This window comes from Sinocyclocheilus rhinocerous, unplaced genomic scaffold, assembly GCF_001515625.1.
Source record: "Sinocyclocheilus rhinocerous isolate Xijiao unplaced genomic scaffold, SAMN03320098_v1.1 scaffold6644, whole genome shotgun sequence".
In the NCBI taxonomy this organism is placed as follows: Eukaryota; Metazoa; Chordata; class Actinopteri; order Cypriniformes; family Cyprinidae; genus Sinocyclocheilus; species Sinocyclocheilus rhinocerous.
In genome coordinates, this window is record NW_015636842.1 from 102,709 (window position 1) to 122,551 (window position 19,843).

Here is a 19,843-nt window from a genome sequence, read left to right on the forward strand (position 1 = left end):
TCAAAGTTTTGATATATTTACGGTAGGAAATTTACAAAATATCTTCATGGAACATAATATCCTAATGATTTTTGGCATAAAAGAAAAATCTATCATTTTGACCCATACAATGTATTTTTGGCTATTGCTACAAATATACATGTGCTGCTTATGACTGCTTTTGTGCTCCAGGGTCACATTTAAACAAAGAAAGTTTAAAATGCTTATTAGTGGCACAATAAAAATGGAATTTAAACGGTCATGGATTTTGGCAAATTTTGGATGAACAGGCCTAAATTAAAAGTAGAGCTGCAGAATGAATCATAATTATTAAACCACAAAAAGACTAATTAAATATGACGTATGCATGTAAAACTATTATCAGATACACAGAACCTCAAAGGTCTTCACGACAACCCATCGAAATAAAAGTTTGATTTAATTTGAAGTATATAACTTTGTTTTTTAAAGGAGTATCACAATTTTCTTCTCTGTTTTAATTTTAACAGTAAGCCTCTATGTTGTGCAGTACTTTGTTTGCTATATAAACAAAATTGTTCATTTTCATTTGGTTGTATTTTTAAATATTCTTAGTATTTATAATTGTTATTGTTTCAGGCCTTCATTTGATTACCACTGTTTTTGATTTTAAAAATTGGTATTAAATCAAACCCAGATAAAGCAGACAATAGATTAAAAAAATTAATAAAAATAGGGCATTATTATTTCACAAATTGTAATGATTATTAAATTGTTCAAGTTTTAAGAACTCACTTAATTACATACGTTTTTCAATTATTAACATTTTATTAATTTAAAACAGAATCCAGAAAAATTATGATGGAAAACATGGATCTTGGGAAAAATAACATGGAGTTTTGGGGGAAAAAATGATATAAAATGGATTTCATGTGGCCTTAAAAATTTACATTTTGATAAATTGTAGAATTCATAATCTAGAAACATTTAAATGGAATAAAAAGAATTTGGAAAAAACATTTACAGAATTTGTTAAAAAAAAAAGGATTTCACAGGTCTTAAAATTGTGTTTTTGTGATTCTTTCTGATTATGATTTAATGTAACCACTTAAAAAGAATCCAAAAAAATGTAAATAAAAAAATAATCTAGAAAAATTAAAACTGAAAAACTGATAAGGAAAAAAATAAGAGAATTTGGGAAAATTTCATAAGGCCGTATAAATGTACTTTTTGTTAAGCTTTCAATAAATTGTTGTTAAATCGTTTCAATACATTGTTGTTAAAAAAAGTTAAATGATTAATTAATTAGACATGCTTTTTGATTACTAAAATTTAATGTAACCATTAAAGCAGAATTCAGAAAATTTGAAATGAAAAAAAAAAAAATGTAATCCAGAAAAGTTAAAACAGAAAAAGAATTTAGGAAAAAAAATACAGCAGAGTTTGGGGGAAAAACCCCTGATAAAAAGCACAGTGAAAATCTTTAAACATCAGAAAACCTCCTCAGCCCAAACGAAAGGCAAAGCTCAAAGAGAGAATGAAAGCAAACAGGAAACACCACAAGAGAGAGAAACACAGATATACTGATGCACAACAAAGAGAGGAACTAAACCAGCAACATTTCTGCAACACTTCACAGACAGATAGAGAAAGAGAAAACTTTCACCGCAAAACATTTAAGACGCAGAATGACCAGCAGCACGCTGAAGTGACCGTTCCAGTTGAACCTGAATGCCAACATCACGTCTAAAGCATCACTCATGACATCCAGATGTGAGAGAACACACAAACACAGCTGGACGAAGGCAAACTCTGGTCAGAACCACAGCCACATCACAAACGTTCAAACGCTTTCCTGCAGGACCTGACTGTGTGAACTTTACAGAGAAGTCAGAAAACTGTTTCTGACACAGAACACCCACAAAAACACTCATGCATGTGACACTTTACATTAAAGTGCCCAAGGTACTAGAATGAACTCCTGTTTTCAGGACCTGAATTGCAGTGAATGGGTGCCGTCAGAATGAGATTTCAAACAGCTGATAAAAACATCACAATAATCCACAGCACTCCAGTCCATCAGTTAACATCGTGTGAAGCCAAGAGAAACAAATCAATCAAAATGTTTTAACTTCAAACTGTTGCTTCTGGCCAAAATATGAGTCCATGATCCATAATAACGCATTCTCCAGTCAAAAAGTGGTCTGGTCTGAATCAGGAGAGAAATCTGCACAGACCAAGCACTGTTTACAAGCCAAAACAGCTCTAAACAAATACGTCTGTGGATTTTGATGTGAGAGGACAAAAGAAAATTTACTTTTTCACTGGAGGAAGCATTATTATGGATCATGGACTCGTATTTTAGCCGGAAGCAAAGGTTTAAATAATGCCATAATGATGGATTTGTTTCTTACAAACATGCAGCTTTTGTCTTCTCCAGATGTTAACTGATTGACTGGAGTGGTGTGTGGATTACTTGTGATGTTTTCATCAGCTGTTTGGACTCTCATTCTGACGGCACCCATTCACTGCAGAGCATCCATTGCTGAGCAAGCGATGTAATGCTACATTTCTCCAAATCTGATGAAGAAACAAACTCATCTACATCTCGGATGGACTGAGGGTGAGCACATTTTCAGCAAATTTTCATTTGGCTGAACTACTCCTTTAAACCAGACATGCATTTATAATCACACATTTACCAAAACACAATCAATTACACAAGTTGCATTTATGTATAAACCATCACACATGCTAGATTATGCAATTATGCATCTCATATGCATTTACCAAAGCGCATCAGCCATCACTCGTGACCTTTTATGGACTTATAATAACACATAACCAGACATGCATATCTAGTTGACAGATGATGAACGTATTTATCAACACATATGCACTGACCATCACATTTAGCCAGACATGCATCTATGAATTTACCATCAATCCATAACCAAATATGGATTTGTAACCACCGCTGGCTCTACACCCCTTTACCTAAATTCATTACTTCAGACTTACGTGCCCTCTAGAAGCTTGCGTTCTGCAAGTGAACTTTACTGTGCCATCCCAAAGAGGCACAAAATCACTTTCACTGATTTTACATTAACTGTTCCCTCCTGGTGGAATGACCTGCCCAACTAAACGGCTAAAAACACATCTCTCCCATCTTTATTTGACCCTCTAATTCTAGCACTATTCTAATTCGGTTTTATCTATATGTTTTCTTTTTTATTTAAAAACAACAACAACACTTTACCCTTTAAGACTTGCACTCTATTTGTTTTCTAACTGCTTGTTTTCTTGAAAAAAAAGCATCTAACACTAGCTTTCCCCATTCTTTTTCTATTCTGTTTGTTTTCTTTTTATTTAATATAATTAACAAAAAACTATTTGTTTGCTAACTGCTTGTTTTCTTTAAAAAGGCCTCTAACACTAGCTTTCTCTATTATTTTTCTATTCTATTTGTTTTCTTTTAATTTATTACATAATTAACAAAAAGCTATTCGTTTTCTAACTGTTTTCTTTTTAAAAAAGGCCTCTAACACTAGCTTTCTCTATTCTATCGGTTTTCGTTTTTTTATTAAAAAACACTTTACCCTTTAAGACTTGCACTCTATTTGTTTTCTAACTGCTTGTTTTCTTTTTTAAAAAGCCTTTAACTAGTTTTCTCTATTCTATCTATTTGTTTTCTATAATTATATATAAAAAACCTTGCTACGTGTTCTGTGTTAGACTAACTGAGACTTGTTATAGCACTTGCATATCATTGCTCTTTTGTTGGTTTAATGTAATGTAATGTAATCACACATAACCCGCCACGCAGTCATCATCTATCATAACCACACATGATGCATTGATCAAGAGCATCACCTGGGTCAGACATGGTGATGGTCTCGTTGGGGTTGGAGGAACCCACGTTGAATATGACCACAGCTGACGCGTTTTTCCCCACGGCGTTTCGGATCTTGTCTCTGTACGTGCAGTTCCCGCGGCTGATGAGCGCGATCCACGCGCCGTATCCGCGCGGCGTGAACCTGCTGTTGGGATCGCACGCGTGTCTGTCCTGCGGCGCGGCGGGCATCGCCAGCACGCCTCTGGCCTCGCGTTTGAGCGAGTGCTCTCCGTAACGCCCGCACTCCGTCTTCTCGGTGCGGACCTCGGCCGTGACCGGATCCACGTACGTGATGTTAACGAACGCCGTGTACCATTCCTCCTTCTCCGCCACCGTGAAGTCCAAACACAGCAGATGGACGAAGCAGAAGGACAGCAGCCAGGTGGACAGGGCCAGACTACGACACGCCTGGATCACCGAGAGTGCCATAATAGTGTTATTGTTACTGTTATGAAGAATCTAGCGGCCGCGCGACGCCCGTTTACTCCATAATCTCCGTCTAGAGCGCGTTACGCGGCGCAGTAACCGACACTCATGGTCAAACCGTATAAAACACTCGACGTAAAAGACCGAGTTTTGTGGTTAATAGCCTCTCGAGCCTGTTGCCTGTGCGAGAGGCGCGTTGGTTCGGGGGAAACGCGCGCAGAAGCGACGCGACGGAGGCATGGTGTCGGATGTTTTCGGCCTTCGGCTGCTGTGACAATAATAACGGACCGAGCGCGAGCGAAACAGCGACCGCTAGCGGCGGAGCGATGATCTGCGCATGCGCGACACGCGTAAGGGAGCGTCGTGAAATAGCCTACACGCTTTGTTAGTGAAAGTTAGCTACGAAACCGTTCAAATAAGATATTTTCTCACGTTATTAACTTGACTGTACATTTGTTAGATTCAATATTGTATTAGAGTGAGTGTGTAGACTTGCACTCTATTTGTTTTCTAACTGCTTGTTTTCTTTTTTAAAAAGCCTTTAACTAGTTTTCTCTATTCTATCTATTTGTTTTCTATAATTATATATAAAAAACCTTGCTACGTGTTCTGTGTTAGACTAACTGAGACTTGTTATAGCACTTGCATATCATTGCTCTTTTGTTGGTTTAATGTAATGTAATGTAATCACACATAACCCGCCACGCAGTCATCATCTATCATAACCACACATGATGCATTGATCAAGAGCATCACCTGGGTCAGACATGGTGATGGTCTCGTTGGGGTTGGAGGAACCCACGTTGAATATGACCACAGCTGACGCGTTTTTCCCCACGGCGTTTCGGATCTTGTCTCTGTACGTGCAGTTCCCGCGGCTGATGAGCGCGATCCACGCGCCGTATCCGCGCGGCGTGAACCTGCTGTTGGGATCGCACGCGTGTCTGTCCTGCGGCGCGGCGGGCATCGCCAGCACGCCTCTGGCCTCGCGTTTGAGCGAGTGCTCTCCGTAACGCCCGCACTCCGTCTTCTCGGTGCGGACCTCGGCCGTGACCGGATCCACGTACGTGATGTTAACGAACGCCGTGTACCATTCCTCCTTCTCCGCCACCGTGAAGTCCAAACACAGCAGATGGACGAAGCAGAAGGACAGCAGCCAGGTGGACAGGGCCAGACTACGACACGTCTGGATCACCGAGAGTGCCATAGCAGTGTAATTGTTATTATTATGGTGAGTCTAGCGGCCGTGCGACGCGCGTTTATTCCATAATATCCGCCTTTGTGCGTGTCGAGCGCGTTACGCGGCGCAATCGCCGACACTCATGGTCAAAACACTCAACTTGAAAGACCGAGTTTTGTGATTAATAACCTCTAGAGCCTGTTGCCTGTGCGAGAGGCGCGTTGGTTCGGTAAAAACGCGAGCAGACGCGCAGCGACAGAGCCATGGTGTCTGATATTTTCGGCCTTCGGCTGCTGTGGCAAAAACGGAGCGCGAAACAGCGGCCACTAGCGGCAGAGCGATGATCTGCGCATGCGCGACACCCGTAAAGGGATAGTTCACCCAAAAATGAAAATTACCCCATGATTTAGAGCGAAACAGCGACCGCTAGCGGCGGAGCGATGATCTGCGCATGCGCGACACGCGTAAGGGAGCGTCGTGAAATAGCCTACACGCTTTGTTAGTGAAAGTTAGCTACGAAACCGTTCAAATAAGATATTTTCTCACGTTATTAACTTGACTGTACATTTGTTAGATTCAATATTGTATTAGAGTGAGTGTGTGGTGTTGATGTGTTTCCATCGGTCTGTTCTGTCCTGTGCTGTCTGCTGAGGAAGAAAAATAACTCTATGTGAAGTAGACGAGGATATACTGTGAAGTATATTATAAGTATATTTCCTGAACACACCGGTGTCCTTTTTTCCCGCTGGAGTACAAAGTGTAAAACACATAAATAAAACTGTCGACCTGCGGTCACCTGGAAATAAAATAATTCCATACTTAAAAGGTGTTTATCAAATTAAGAGCGAAGTAAAGCTATTAATGCAAGTAATGCATGAATGCATACGAGTAAAGATATTAGTTTATTGGTGGACCAAAATTGAACAAACATTTCAACATCTGCTAAAGGAGAAAATAAGGCAAAAAAAATAATATTAAATCATTTTAAGTTTAAAATAAAATAAAGTCTTTTCTGTGATCTGCATGTCTTTTCTTTAATAAATGCATTTAAGTACTGCTGTCAAACAATTAATCGCATCCAAAATAAAAGTTTTTGTGTACATAATATGTGTGTACTTTGTATATTTATTATGCATATAAATACAAACACATGCATGTGTATATATGTCAGAAAAATGTTTATATGTAAAATATTTGTATTTATGTATGATATAAATTATATATTAATATAATTATATGTAAATATTTTTTAATATATACATGTATGTGTGTGTATTTATACATACTAATAAATATACACAGTACACACACTTTACATATTATGTACACAAAAACTTTTATTTTGGATGCGATTAATCACGATTAATCGTTTGACAGCATTAACTTTAGTACATTCGAAAAAATTGCATAGTTGGATTATTTATTTAATTAATTAAAAATATAGTCAAAATAGTGAAATATTATTACAAATTAAAATAACAATTTTCTATGTGAATATATTGTAAACTGTAATTTATTTCTGTGATCAAATCTGAATTTTCAGCATCATTACGCCAGTCTTCAGTGTCACATGATCTTCAGAAATCATTCTAATATGCTGATTTGCTGCTCAAGAAACATTTCTGATTATTATCAATGTTGAAAACAGTTGCGCTGCCAACTATTTTTGTGGAAACCGTCATACAGTTTGTTTTCAGGATTCTTTGAAGAATAAAAAGTTCAAAGGAACAGCATCTATCTATCTATCCATCTAGTGCAGTTCATTATCTCCAGCAGAGAGCGCTGTCTCACACTATTTCCATTCTGACCACACTAAGAGGGTTTTGATGAAGTGTCATTTCCTCTCTGTTTCTTTGATGTAAACATTCAAGACCACTGAACTTCAGGTAGTTTATTCAGAGGAAAATCTGTCCTGTTATAGCGCTCTCTTAAACGTGTTTGGCGGCCCCTTCAGACAGGGGAGTTTCCTCAGCTATATTTAGACATCCTTCACAATGTCATTGTCATTTCAGGAGTGTGTTGTTAAAGATCAGTCCCTCATGCACAGCGGGGAATCCACAACAGATTGCATTGACATTTACACACAGGTACAACAATTCTTCAAAGTTCTGGTGCGCATGAATGAAAGACAAATGGTGAGTGTAAGAGAACTAGTTAAAAATAAATCCAGTGGTCAGGGCGGCATCACCAACTAGGACACAAACCCACATAAAATCACCATTTTACAGAGTGTATGTAAAATGTATGTCTTTTGGGTGAGTAATCTTCAGTGTCTCATTTTGTGCACACCTTGCTGCTTGGCCAATTGGAAAGCTGAGCAGCGAGCACCAATCAAAACATTTCCTTCTTCTCATACTCATACAACCTTAACTAACTAAAGTACAAAAATAGTTTCTCAGTTATCCAAAATCAAAAGAACATTGATATAAATCCACTTTTCTAAAGAGAAAATAAGGCTCCTTACACTCTCAGAAAAAAAGGTTCAAAAGCTGTCACTGGGGCGGTACCTTTTCAAAAGGTACACTTTTGTACCTTTTAGGTACTAATATGTAGACTTTAGGAAATTAACCTTAACATTAAAATGATTTGCGAACCCGCTCCAAAGTTCTGATCTAAATAAAAAGATTCACGATCCGTGCTCCGTAGTCCCGATCTGAATCAAGTTTCGTGAACAAGTTCCGATCTAAATCAAATGATTCGCAATCCGTGCTCCGAAGTCCCGATCTGAATCAAGTTTTGTGAACAACTTCCGATAAATCAAATGATTCGCGATCCGTGCTCCGAAGTCCCAATCTGAATCAAGTTTCGTGAACAAGTTCCGATCTAAATCAAATGATTCGCAATCCGTGCTCCGAAGTCCCGATCTGAATCAAGTTTTGTGAACAACTTCCGATAAATCAAATGATTCGCGATCCGTGCTCCGAAGTCCCAATCTGAATCAAGTTTCGTGAACAAGTTCCGATCTAAATCAAATGATTCCCGATCCGTGCTCCGAAGTCCCGATCTGAATCAAGTTTCGTGAACAAGTTCCGATCTAAATCAAATGATTCCCGATCCGTGCTCCGAAGTCCCGATCTGAATCAAGTTTCGTGAACAAGTTCCGATCTAAATCAAATGATTCCCGATCCGTGCTCCGAAGTCCCGATCTGAATCAAGTTTCGTGAACAAGTTCCGATCTAAATCAAATGATTCGTGATACGCGCTTTCAAGGGATAGTTCACCCAAAAATGAAAATTCTGTCATTAATTACTGACCCTCATGTCGTTACAAACCTGTAAAACCTTCGTTCATCTTCACAAATTAAGATATTTTTGATGAAATCAGAGAGCTTTCTGACCCTGCACAGACAGCAATATAACTGAAATGTTCCCAGACCCAGAAACGTATAAGGACATTGGTAAAATAGTCTATGTGACATCAGTGGTTCAACCATAATTTTATGAAGCTTTACGAATACTTTTTGTGTGCAAAGAAAACAAAAATAACGACTTTATTCAACAATTCTTCTCTCTGCATCACTATCGGCCGCCATTATCGAGAGTAGCACGATGCTTGTGCTGCGCCTTGTTTACGAGCCAAAGAATGCACATGCATGTTCAATTCAATTCAGTTCCAGTTTATTTGTACAGCGCTTTTCACGATACAAATCGTTGCAAAGCAACTTTACAGAAAATTACGTTTCTACAATATTTAGTAGTAGCTTATCAGTGTCGTGGCACTCTCATAAGAGAAGAATTGTTGAATAATTGTTATTTTTGTTTCTGGATTGCATGAAGAATAGGACATAAGGGAAGGAAGTTCAACACTTTCTTCTCAATCACAAGAAAATGAAACACAAATTTAATGTTTATCTAAAGTCATTTTTGCTTATTAGTATGGTTGAATTGGATCATTGAAGGTCAGCAGCAAAGACACTGGTTAATAAAATGGGATTAAATACATAAAGGATATTTGTGTTAACATTTAATTATTGCAGAGTTGCGTAATATTCTGCTTTTCACTGTTTTTATTAATTTTGACGAATACTGAATCTGTTTGTGTGCAGGTGAGATGAGTTAAATGTATGTTCACATTTAGTCTAGAACTGCAGTAACATCTTGTTCACACAGCGCCTCTGCACTTACTCCTGATTTCTCTCAACATGGGGACAGGAGAGCTGTCAGTCAATTAATGGGAAAATAAAGTAACTGGTGTTACTTGTTTGAAAAAGTAACTCATATGCTTTCTTGTAAATTAAATATAATGCATTGCTTTACCAGTTACTTGAAAAAGTAATCTGATCACATAACTTGCGTTACTTGCAATGCGTTACCCCCAACACTGGTTATGGGGTTACTGTAGCTGGTTCATTTATCGACCAATAGGGGATGGTTGAGGATCACAGCGTGTGTGTTCGACGCCAAAACTATTTGCAATGCGATTGGGACAATGATGGTGTCTGTTTGGGTGTCATAGCGTAGCTGCAACCTAACCTGATCTGTTCCAGCAACTAGGGATCCAAAATGCGCATATTCCACTTTGCCTTTCTGAAATGAACAAGAAAATTTATTTGGCGTTTCGGCACCGAACCTTTGAGCCAGTGGTTCTTGGTCAAGAACACTAAAGTGGCACCGATCCCCAGGCAAAAGAGCTTGGTTTAGAGGGTCCAGAGGCACAACAACCTTATGATTAACCTGCACGACAGATTCAGCATTAAGTTTGGGATTTGTTGACTGGAAGGCAGGCTTCCAGTATGTGGCAAACAGAAGCAAAGCATGGTGGATATACTGTTTAGCAAATTATATGACCATTTTCTCTCTAAACTGAGGAAGACGAGGAGTATTTAAGCTCTTTCTCTGTGTCTTTCCCCATTGTGCCCATCACCTTCAGCTGAACAAATGTTTAAAGGGATATAAGGAAACTTTCAAATGAATGTTAATGAAGAAGCTTCAGGCATCAGTCAAACACACACACACACACACACAAGTGCATTGCATTACACAGTGCATTCTACAGTGAATGTTTATTATAGCCACAAATTATTTTATACAGCATTTGTATACTAACAATTTTTACATAAACTTCAACCAATGATTCAATGTTCTTTTTTTTATGAACAGTATACAATCTCCTTTAACAGTAGATGAAACAGAACTTGAAGTGAGAATGGCAAAAGGATGCTTTTGCACTCATATAGTCCGGATCAAGGCATCTCTAACAGATATAGTTTGAATCTAGGTACCAAACACCCGAGATCTTGACTGTTGCATTGGAAACACACACTATGCACGTTCCTTTGGCTCGTCTAGACTGATTTCAGTGAAGATCTCTTCTGCTGTTCCCCGCCCTGTAATACAGAAAAACATAGTGACACTGTAAACTTACAACATTACCCATGCATAGACCTAATTTTTGTAATTTTTTAAACATAAAAAGGCCAAAAATCATTCTACAGGCACGTTGGTAAATTTTTTGGTTATACTGACCAGCATTACTGACATTATTGTTGTTTTCATTTTGCGCCGTATCGGTGGCTTCAGCTTCGGTCGAATCGTTTAAGTCAGATTCACCTCCAAGCAGATTTAGGTATAGGTTAAACTCCTCGTTCTTCATGGGTGCAGCCAAGCTCGAGTTTGAAGAGAAACTGTTCTCTTCTGGAACATTCTGATAATCTTTAAGATAATAGACGGGAAGATTATCATCACTATTGAACACAACAAAGTGAACTTTTACAACTCATTCATGTCCCTGAAGATATTACAGATTGGAAAAAGCAACCATCAAGAGAAGGGTTTAAATTATAAGCCTATAGAGCTTGCTTGAAATGACAGATGCAATGCTGCCAAAACAATGTACAAATGCTGCTGTTTGGAAAATGCTTTACCATTTTCATTGGTGGGTGTTTGTTCAGTTTTCTCTTCTGCAGACCCATTTTCTTTGGGATTAGTCTTCTCCTCTGACGTGTCCTCTTGTACATAGTCCAAACACACAGGCAGATCTGAGCAGGAAGACATAAAGAGAGATTAAGCCAAATTTACAGGTAGATTTGCAGGTTTCTGACCAGACTGCACACAGTTAAATCAAGAAAGTTCATATCCAGGTGCGTAACTAATTTTGCATTCACACTTGCCTTTGTTAGTTTGTTCATAGCTTATGCCTTGTTGGTCGCTCCTTAGCGGGGTGTCAACGTAATCATTGGCAACTACGTCGACACGAGTCAGATCAAATGAGTAACTCTACAATCACAATGCAAGAATTATGCAATTAGAATACAGTAGATCACATTAGTGTGTGTGAGACAGAGAGAGAATGTATGGAAAATTCCCCAAAAAATATATGTGCAAGTATTTTAAATGTTTTTTTAATTTCGTAATTCCTTTAATTTTTTTTCTTTTATAAAGTGTGATACAGGATACAATAAAAATGTACAAATTCAAAACTGCAAGAAATGACCATGTGACTCTCTTTGATGTAAGTGGTTTAAGCAATTCAATAATAATAATAATTAATATTACCTAAAGAGTATTTAAAGCATGTGAAAAGTAGGTGGGTAAATAAATGGGAAAAAAAATGTAAATGTATTTATTAACATTTTTATTTGATAAAAATAGAATTTTAAAACAACAAGAAATTATAATGTGACCCTATTTAATGGAAGTGGATTAGTGAATCAATTATAAAAATAATAATAAATAATATTAAAATGAACTATTTTTTAAATTTTATTTATTAAAATTTTTATTGAATAAAATGCAATACGGGATTCAATTCAAAATGGTAAAAATTCAAAATGCCAGTAAATGACAGTGTGACCCTCTTTGATGTATGTGATTTAATTGATTCAATATCAATAAAAATAATTTAAATGAAGGAAATTTACCCTACCAATGGCAAGAAGTTAATTCTTATGAGATTTAACTAACTACCTTAGAAGAGAGTCGTCTATGTAGCCAGAAGACAGCATGGCAAACAGCTCACTAGGGTTTGTAACAGATCCTAAATGTACAAAATGAAATAACGTATCAAATCTTACCCTTCCTTTCTTTCTCAGACAATACAAAATGCCAAGCAGAAAACCAATCAGGATCAGGATGATGATCAACAAGAAATTATAATGTGACCCTATTTAATGGAAGTGGATTAGTGAATCAATTATAAAAATAATAATAAATAATATTAAAATGAACTATTTTTTAAATTTTATTTATTAAAATTTTTATTGAATAAAATGCAATACGGGATTCAATTCAAAATGGTAAAAATTCAAAATGCCAGTAAATGACAGTGTGACCCTCTTTGATGTATGTGATTTAATTGATTCAATATCAATAAAAATAATTTAAATGAAGGAAATTTACCCTACCAATGGCAAGAAGTTAATTCTTATGAGATTTAACTAACTACCTTAGAAGAGAGTCGTCTATGTAGCCAGAAGACAGCATGGCAAACAGCTCACTAGGGTTTGTAACAGATCCTAAATGTACAAAATGAAATAACGTATCAAATCTTACCCTTCCTTTCTTTCTCAGACAATACAAAATGCCAAGCAGAAAACCAATCAGGATCAGGATGATGATCAAAATGATGATAGCTGTCAAAAACACACAGAGATCTGTTGTTGTGGTTCTCAGTTTATAATGGGAATAGGTTAATTAATTGGTTTAATAGGTTAATTAATAAATTAATTAACAGGTTGATCAAATGTGACAGTGAAGAAATTTATAACGTTACAGAAACTATTCCATTTCAAATAAATGCTGTTGTTTTTACTGTGTTTTTGATCAAATTAATGAAGCCTGGTAAGGCAGGAAGAAAGGATGTTTCTCATCTTCCACAAAGCAGATGCTGTGATGTGCAGAGAGTCAAGCTCACCTCCTGTATCTGATGCTGAATCTGAAACAGAGCAACGATCACATTACAACAAACCAACAAACAGCCCAGATACACTGAGAAACAATAATAATAAACATCTGCTTTTGAGAGCACGCAGTTATGAAGAAATCATTTTTAAAATAGAGCTTTGGTGTGAGTCTAACACGCTGCTGTAATCACACACAAAGTGCATTCAAATAGAACAGAGAGAGAGATTTGGCTGCTGTGGTAGGTCTGCATTCAGAAAGCAAGAAACACGCCGAATCTCGCACCCACTCACACTTTAACCGCTCAGATCTCAGAGCTGCTCTGAAAGCACACTTTACACTGTCAGCGCTGCCATTTTCTCAACTTGTCAGAAACATCTTGTGTTTTAGTTACTACTGTATGCATTTAAAATTATCAATTTTTTGCAACAAAACTGGCTTTTTATTATTTATAGTGGGGTTTTTTTAGTTAAAGAAATATTTTACAGACTTTATCACAAATCATGGATATGTACACTATGGATTAAAAGTATGGAATACTGTAAAATGTCTTTGAACTGTTTCTTCTGCACATCTAGGCTGCATTTATTTGATCAAATATATAAAAACTGTAATGTTGTGAAATATTATTACAATTTAAAATAACAGTTTTCTATGTGAATACACTCTTAAAAATAAAGGTGCTTCACAGCGATACTATTTTTGGTTCCACAAAGAACCATTCAGTCAAAGGTTCTTTAAAGAACCATCTCTTTCTTATCTTTTTATAATCTGAAGAACCTTCTTTCGCCACAAAGAAGCTTTTGTGAAACAGAAAGGTTCTTCAGATGTTAAAGGTTCTTTATGGAACCGTTTAGACAAAAAGGTTCTTCTATGGCATCGTGAAGCACCTTTATTTTTAAGAGTGTATATGTTAAAAAGTGACTTATTGCTGTGATCAAAGCTGAATTTTCAGCATCATTACTCCAGTGTTAATTCAGCATCAAGAAATTAATACTTTTATTTAGCAAGGACACATTAAATTGATCAAAAGTGAAAAAAAAAAGTGAATCCTGAAAAATAAAATGCATCACTGTTTCCACAAAAATACTGTAAATGTTTCTTGAGCAGCAAATCAGCATATTAGAATGACTTCTGAAGGATCATGTGACACTGAAGACTGGAGTAATGATGCTGAAAATTCAGCTGCGCATCACAGCAATAAATTACATTTTAACATATATTCACATAGAAAACCGTTATTTTAAATAGAAATAATATTTCACAATTTTACTGTTTTTCCTGTATTTTTGATCAAATAAATGAAGCCTTGGTGAGTAGAAGAGACTATTTTCAAGCGCATCTCATCAGTAAAGCCGGTTCCATGATTAGTAGTAAATCTCCATCACCTGCTTTCAGATGGAGCGGCATTTAATACACAGAGCCGTAGTTCACAATTATTCTAAACTTTGGACCAGTATGGTGTGTTCATCTGTTTAATGTCAGAAAGTTGAAAGCGAGTCGTTTTTGAAGCTTCAATAAAAAGACCTTTTTAAACTGGGGAAATATTGCATGTAATGCATGTAAACTATAATAGAAAAATTTGAATTCTGCCAATATGAGCCCTTCGAACCACTATCTAGACTGCTGGTTTAGCGCTCAGACTCTGCAGAAAGCTCAACGGCCTTTACAACACAGATAAACGACAGATTGTAGAAAGTAATAACGGGCATTCAGACACACAGTCTTAAAATACTATAGTAAAGAGACAACAGCTTCCATTGCCCAGAACCACCGAACAGATCATTAGAAATCCTCCAACCTTTTTTTTCTTGAGTAGTATGGTGCTTCACGTTGCTTGTGGTGCTCTCTGGACGTGCTGTTGAAGAGATCACTCTGCTGGTGCTTCCGTTCACCCTTTCAGATTCAGTCTCAAAATCGTCTCTACTGCTCTCAGCCATACCATTTAAATCATTTGACTGATTTTTCCCTAAGCCAGATTCTAACGTGCTCGAGCCATTCCCGACTGTTACTGATTTTGCTGTCGTCACAGTAGTGTTAGAGTCGGATATGTTCGATATTGCATTGGTGGGCATCCCTGAAGGAGATGGTGATGGCATGGAGAACATCCCATAATCGCACAAGAGAAGAGCAGCTGAAAATATAATAAAACAGGACAAAGCATTAATAACAAAAGAAACAGCATGCATGTATGTTACTAGCATATTGTCTGTACTTATAAAGAACATATTAATGCCTTACTCTGCATAAGCATATAAACCTACTCAATACCTTAACTTAACAACTACCCTTTAAATATTAATAAGCAGCCAATTAGGAGTTTATTAAGGCAAAAGTCGTAGTTTATAGTGAGAATTGGACATTAAAATAAAGTGTGCCTATATATATTAAATTCAGCATTTATGACATTTCAACAACCATTAGGAAAAATAAAAACAGACACAGATGATAGACAAATAAGATTATAGAGCTATAAAATGAATGCGAATATCATTCAATCGAATTTGATGAGAAATCGTTCATATTGAATTAATATCTCAAAAATCTGCCTCCAGATTGCAAATGTGAGCACATTGTCGAGATCTAGAAGAGACGTGATTTTTTTCCTCAAGAGAAACACCTGAGCAGCATTTGCTCTTTATTTAATCTTACTGCTATCAAGGGGAAACAATTGATATTAAAGAGATCTCAGTTTTTATGGGAAAAGACAGTCACAGTGTGGATAGGAAGATATTTTTCAATTTTTGAATGCACAAAGCCAATAAATACAACAACAACAAAAAAATTATTTGGTATTTTTCTATTTAACAGATTTTAAGTTTTAATAGACGCTGTTTTTTGTTTATTTTTCCAGATTTACATTTTCAGACTGGATAAACATTGTTAAATATTAGTTCACACAAGCCTTGCTCATAGGCTACTCCCAAAAAAACCTTTTGCAACATCTGGTAAAAGAATGTAAAGTAACTCACCAAAAATGTGTGGAAGTACACAGTAAGTGCGCATCTTTCAGTCCGGTCTACTTTAGTTGATAGTAACAGTCCAGCTCCACCTAAACTGAGTTTTCTGCTCTCTGACACGTCGTCATCATTGCCTTTGAATCATGCAAACCACAGCGGGGACAGAACAGGATGCCAGCAGCACAGAGACACACATGCAAACATGCACCTTTTCTAACCATTCAGAGGAAGTTCAAGTGGAACTACAAGCACGAAATGCAAGACGTGACATCATATTAGATTATAAATACTATACCTTTGAGCCAAATGTGTTATTCCATTAATAATGATAATAAAAACAGATCTCCATTCCTTTCCTGATGAATAGTCTTAATATGATTTACCATATATATGTGCTACTAAGTGTCTCAAACTAAGTTTTTGAATGCACGTTTAAATTATTGGGGGCTGAAACAAACAGACTGTAGTTTGTTTCTATATTTTTAAAATGATGGGGTGCCAATATAGTTGCATAACAAGCATGATTAGATTTAGAATTAAATCACTAATACAAAGAAACAAGACATTTAGCAAGATTTGACCTATGTTTCATTGACATGGATTATTTTACAAAAACTCAAAAAATGCATGCTGAGATCCAAGTAGGTAGGCTACTAGTTTTTTTTTAAACTGTAGTGTGCATTAATCTTGCGAAATAGCAACCCCTGGTGGACAACTGTGTACTGATCTGACCTTTTTATCCAAGTTTGAGCATGAAGTTTGCACTTACACAAAAGACTGATTGACTGACAAGTAAAGCCCAACTAAAAAAAAACAATTGGTGACATTTAAAGGCAATGAAACAATGCAAAAATAAATAAATAAATAAAAATCAGCGAATTTGTAGATCATTAAAAAATGGCACAGCAGATAAAACAAAAATGAAAAAAAAAGGCACAGCAGACATATCTGATAACTTGTCTAAATATGCTTGTCGATATTTACATGCTAATAAGTGTCTCAAACTAAACTTTTTCATGCATGTTTGAATGTTAAAATGTGAGCTACAAGTACTACATCTTACATTATAAATCCTATACTTTTAACTCAAAAGTGTTATTCCATTAATAATGATAGTAAGACTAGATATCCATTTCTTACCGGCTTGAACTGTTTGAATGTGTGAACTACAAGTAGTACATCTCACATTATAACTCCTACACTTTGAACCCAACAATGGTATTCAATTAATAATCATAATAAAAGGAGATCTATATTCCTTACCTAATACAGTCTTTATATGCTTGTCGATATTTACGCACTACTAAGTGTCTCAAACTAAACTTTTGAATGCATTTGAATGTTTAAATGTGACCTACAAATACTGAACGCAAGAAGTGCCATATTATGCATTATAAATCCTACATTTTTAACCCAAAAATGTTATTTCATTAATAATGATCATATAACTAGATCTCTATTCCTTACCTGATAGATTATCTAAATATGCTTGTCAATATTTGCATGCTGCTTAGTGTCTCAAACTAAAGTTTTGAATGCGTACCTTAACATTTAAATGTGAACTACAAGTACTAAATGCAAGAAGTGCCATATCATACAGTATAAATACTACACGTTTAACCCAAAAATGTCATAATGATAATAAAACTAGATCTCTTTTCCTTACCTGATATATTTGTTTGAACATTTAGATGTGAACTACAAGTACGTCTTATTAGGGCTGGGTAAAAAATATCGATATCTCGATTTTTTACGAAACGATATCAATTCCTAAATCCCAAGAATCGATTAGTCTAGCCTGTTTTCAGTGAATGGATGGAACATTGAAGCGCACCTCCCATCCAATAAATCACAATACGTATTGTGTGTTGGTACTTTTAATATGAAACAAAGTCTCAGATTTCAGAATCTGTCCATTGTATTGCAGTATTCAAACAATAAATGCCGTTTTGGCGCTGTTTAATGTGGAGTGACAGATCGCTGTAACGCCTCAGTTCAATCCTTAATTATAATAAAAATGTAATTAAGTGCAATTTAAGTAGTTGTACAGCACAAATCAGTCAATTTTAACCTTTAATATTATAATGTACAGTAGTACCAACTGACTCTCATGTATATTTTACAGCATTAGTTGAGAGTTTTTTTTCCTCGAGAAAATTTGGCATGTACTGTACCTGATATATATCCAAAATAATCGATATTGAATCGAATCGGTAATCGAATCGAATCGTAAGCTTGTGAATGAGAATCGAATCAAATCGTGAAATTTGTGTCAAAACCCAGCCCTACCTCGTTATAAATTCTACACTTTTAACCCAAAATATTATTTTATTAATAACGATAATAAAACTACATCTCTATTAGATTTGTGTGAATGTTTAAATGTTAACTACAAGCACTACATCTTACATTATAAATCTTACACTTTGAACCCAAAAATGTTATTCAATTAATAAGGATAATAAATGCAGATGGATGTTCTTACCTGATGGATCATCTAAATATGCTTGTTGATGTTTGCATGCAAATAATTGCCAAACTAAAATTTTGAATGTTTAAATGTGAACTACAAGCGCTAAATGCAAGACTTGACATATTGTACATTATAAATCCTACACTTTTAACCCAAATATGTTATAATAATGATAATAAAAGCATAAAATCTCTATTCCTTACCTGATTGAATATGTTTGGATGTTTAAATAAGAATATTTATGTCTGTATGGCATTAAGCTCACAAACTTGTTATTCCTCAAAAGGGCTCTTTGTAGCAACCTGGGACTGATGAAAACCTGTCCATGTTTCCGCAAAGTAGCGTAGAAGAGCGTGCAATTGAGCGATCAATCCGCTTGCCATGACAACTGAATAAAGCAAGCTAAACCGATCTACCCTGCTGTAATACAGCATCAAGAGATACAGGACAGGATTTCTTCATTTAAAAAAAACAAAACATTTATTTCCTGTAGATTTGCATTTACATAAACTGAACTTTGAACTGTTCTCTTTACAAAACACATTTTAAACCATCTGAAACCATTTAATTCTAGAACAGTCTTACGGAAAGGCAAAGTCTGCACCTCAGTCCGTCCATTCGAGCAGAAGCTCGGGTCATCTGATGGTGCGGTACATCATGAAGTCTACAGTGGTGCATCGTGGGAATTTGCCGATGGAGCTCTCCTCCACGGGCGTGTAGACTTTGATCTGCCGCATGTGCGTGTCCCGCCCATTCTGGTGGTTGGCCAACACGGCGATCTGGATCATGAAGGTCCTGATGGGATTGTTCACCAGATCCAACAGAGGGATGTGAATCCAACCGCTCGGCTCCACCATCTCCAACTGCTGCTCTCACACACACACAGACAACGCTCGAGTCAAAATGAAAGGATTGATTTTGTAAAAATGCACATTATTCTGCTTATTATAAGATTACTTACTAAATAAATCAATAAATGGACATGGAATATTGATTTGAGTTATGAATTGATTTACTATGCAAGAAGATAGAGACCATAGTGTTGTTGTAGTATCATTGAGATACTATTATAGCTTTTATTAATATATATATATATATATATATATATATATA

The 19,843-nt window shown here is 36.1% G+C and overlaps 2 protein-coding genes across 2 annotated transcripts in view; both read right to left on the reverse strand.

Moving 5' to 3' along the window:
- Nucleotides 1–4,598, reverse strand: part of LOC107748095 (RING finger protein 150-like) — a 12,467-nt gene extending 7,869 nt beyond the window's left edge. The window contains exons 1-2 of the mRNA XM_016562756.1: nt 3,832–4,598; nt 1,625–1,770 (exon numbers count right to left, since the gene is read on the reverse strand). Of these exons, the coding sequence (XP_016418242.1) occupies nt 1,625–1,770; nt 3,832–4,282 (597 nt within the window). The 5' untranslated portion in view covers nt 4,283–4,598. The remainder of the gene's footprint in view (nt 1–1,624; nt 1,771–3,831) is intronic.
- A 5,849-nt stretch (nt 4,599–10,447) lies between these two features.
- Nucleotides 10,448–16,600, reverse strand: LOC107748099 (uncharacterized). Its single transcript, XM_016562759.1, has 8 exons — nt 16,270–16,600; nt 15,099–15,431; nt 13,311–13,331; nt 12,950–13,029; nt 11,569–11,674; nt 11,323–11,436; nt 10,925–11,110; nt 10,448–10,785 (listed from the first exon to the last, which is right to left on the reverse strand). Exons 1-8 carry the CDS (start codon nt 16,301–16,303, stop codon nt 10,721–10,723), a joined length of 939 nt encoding a protein of 312 aa, XP_016418245.1. The 5' UTR covers nt 16,304–16,600; the 3' UTR covers nt 10,448–10,720.
- Nucleotides 16,601–19,843: the final 3,243 nt, after the last annotated feature.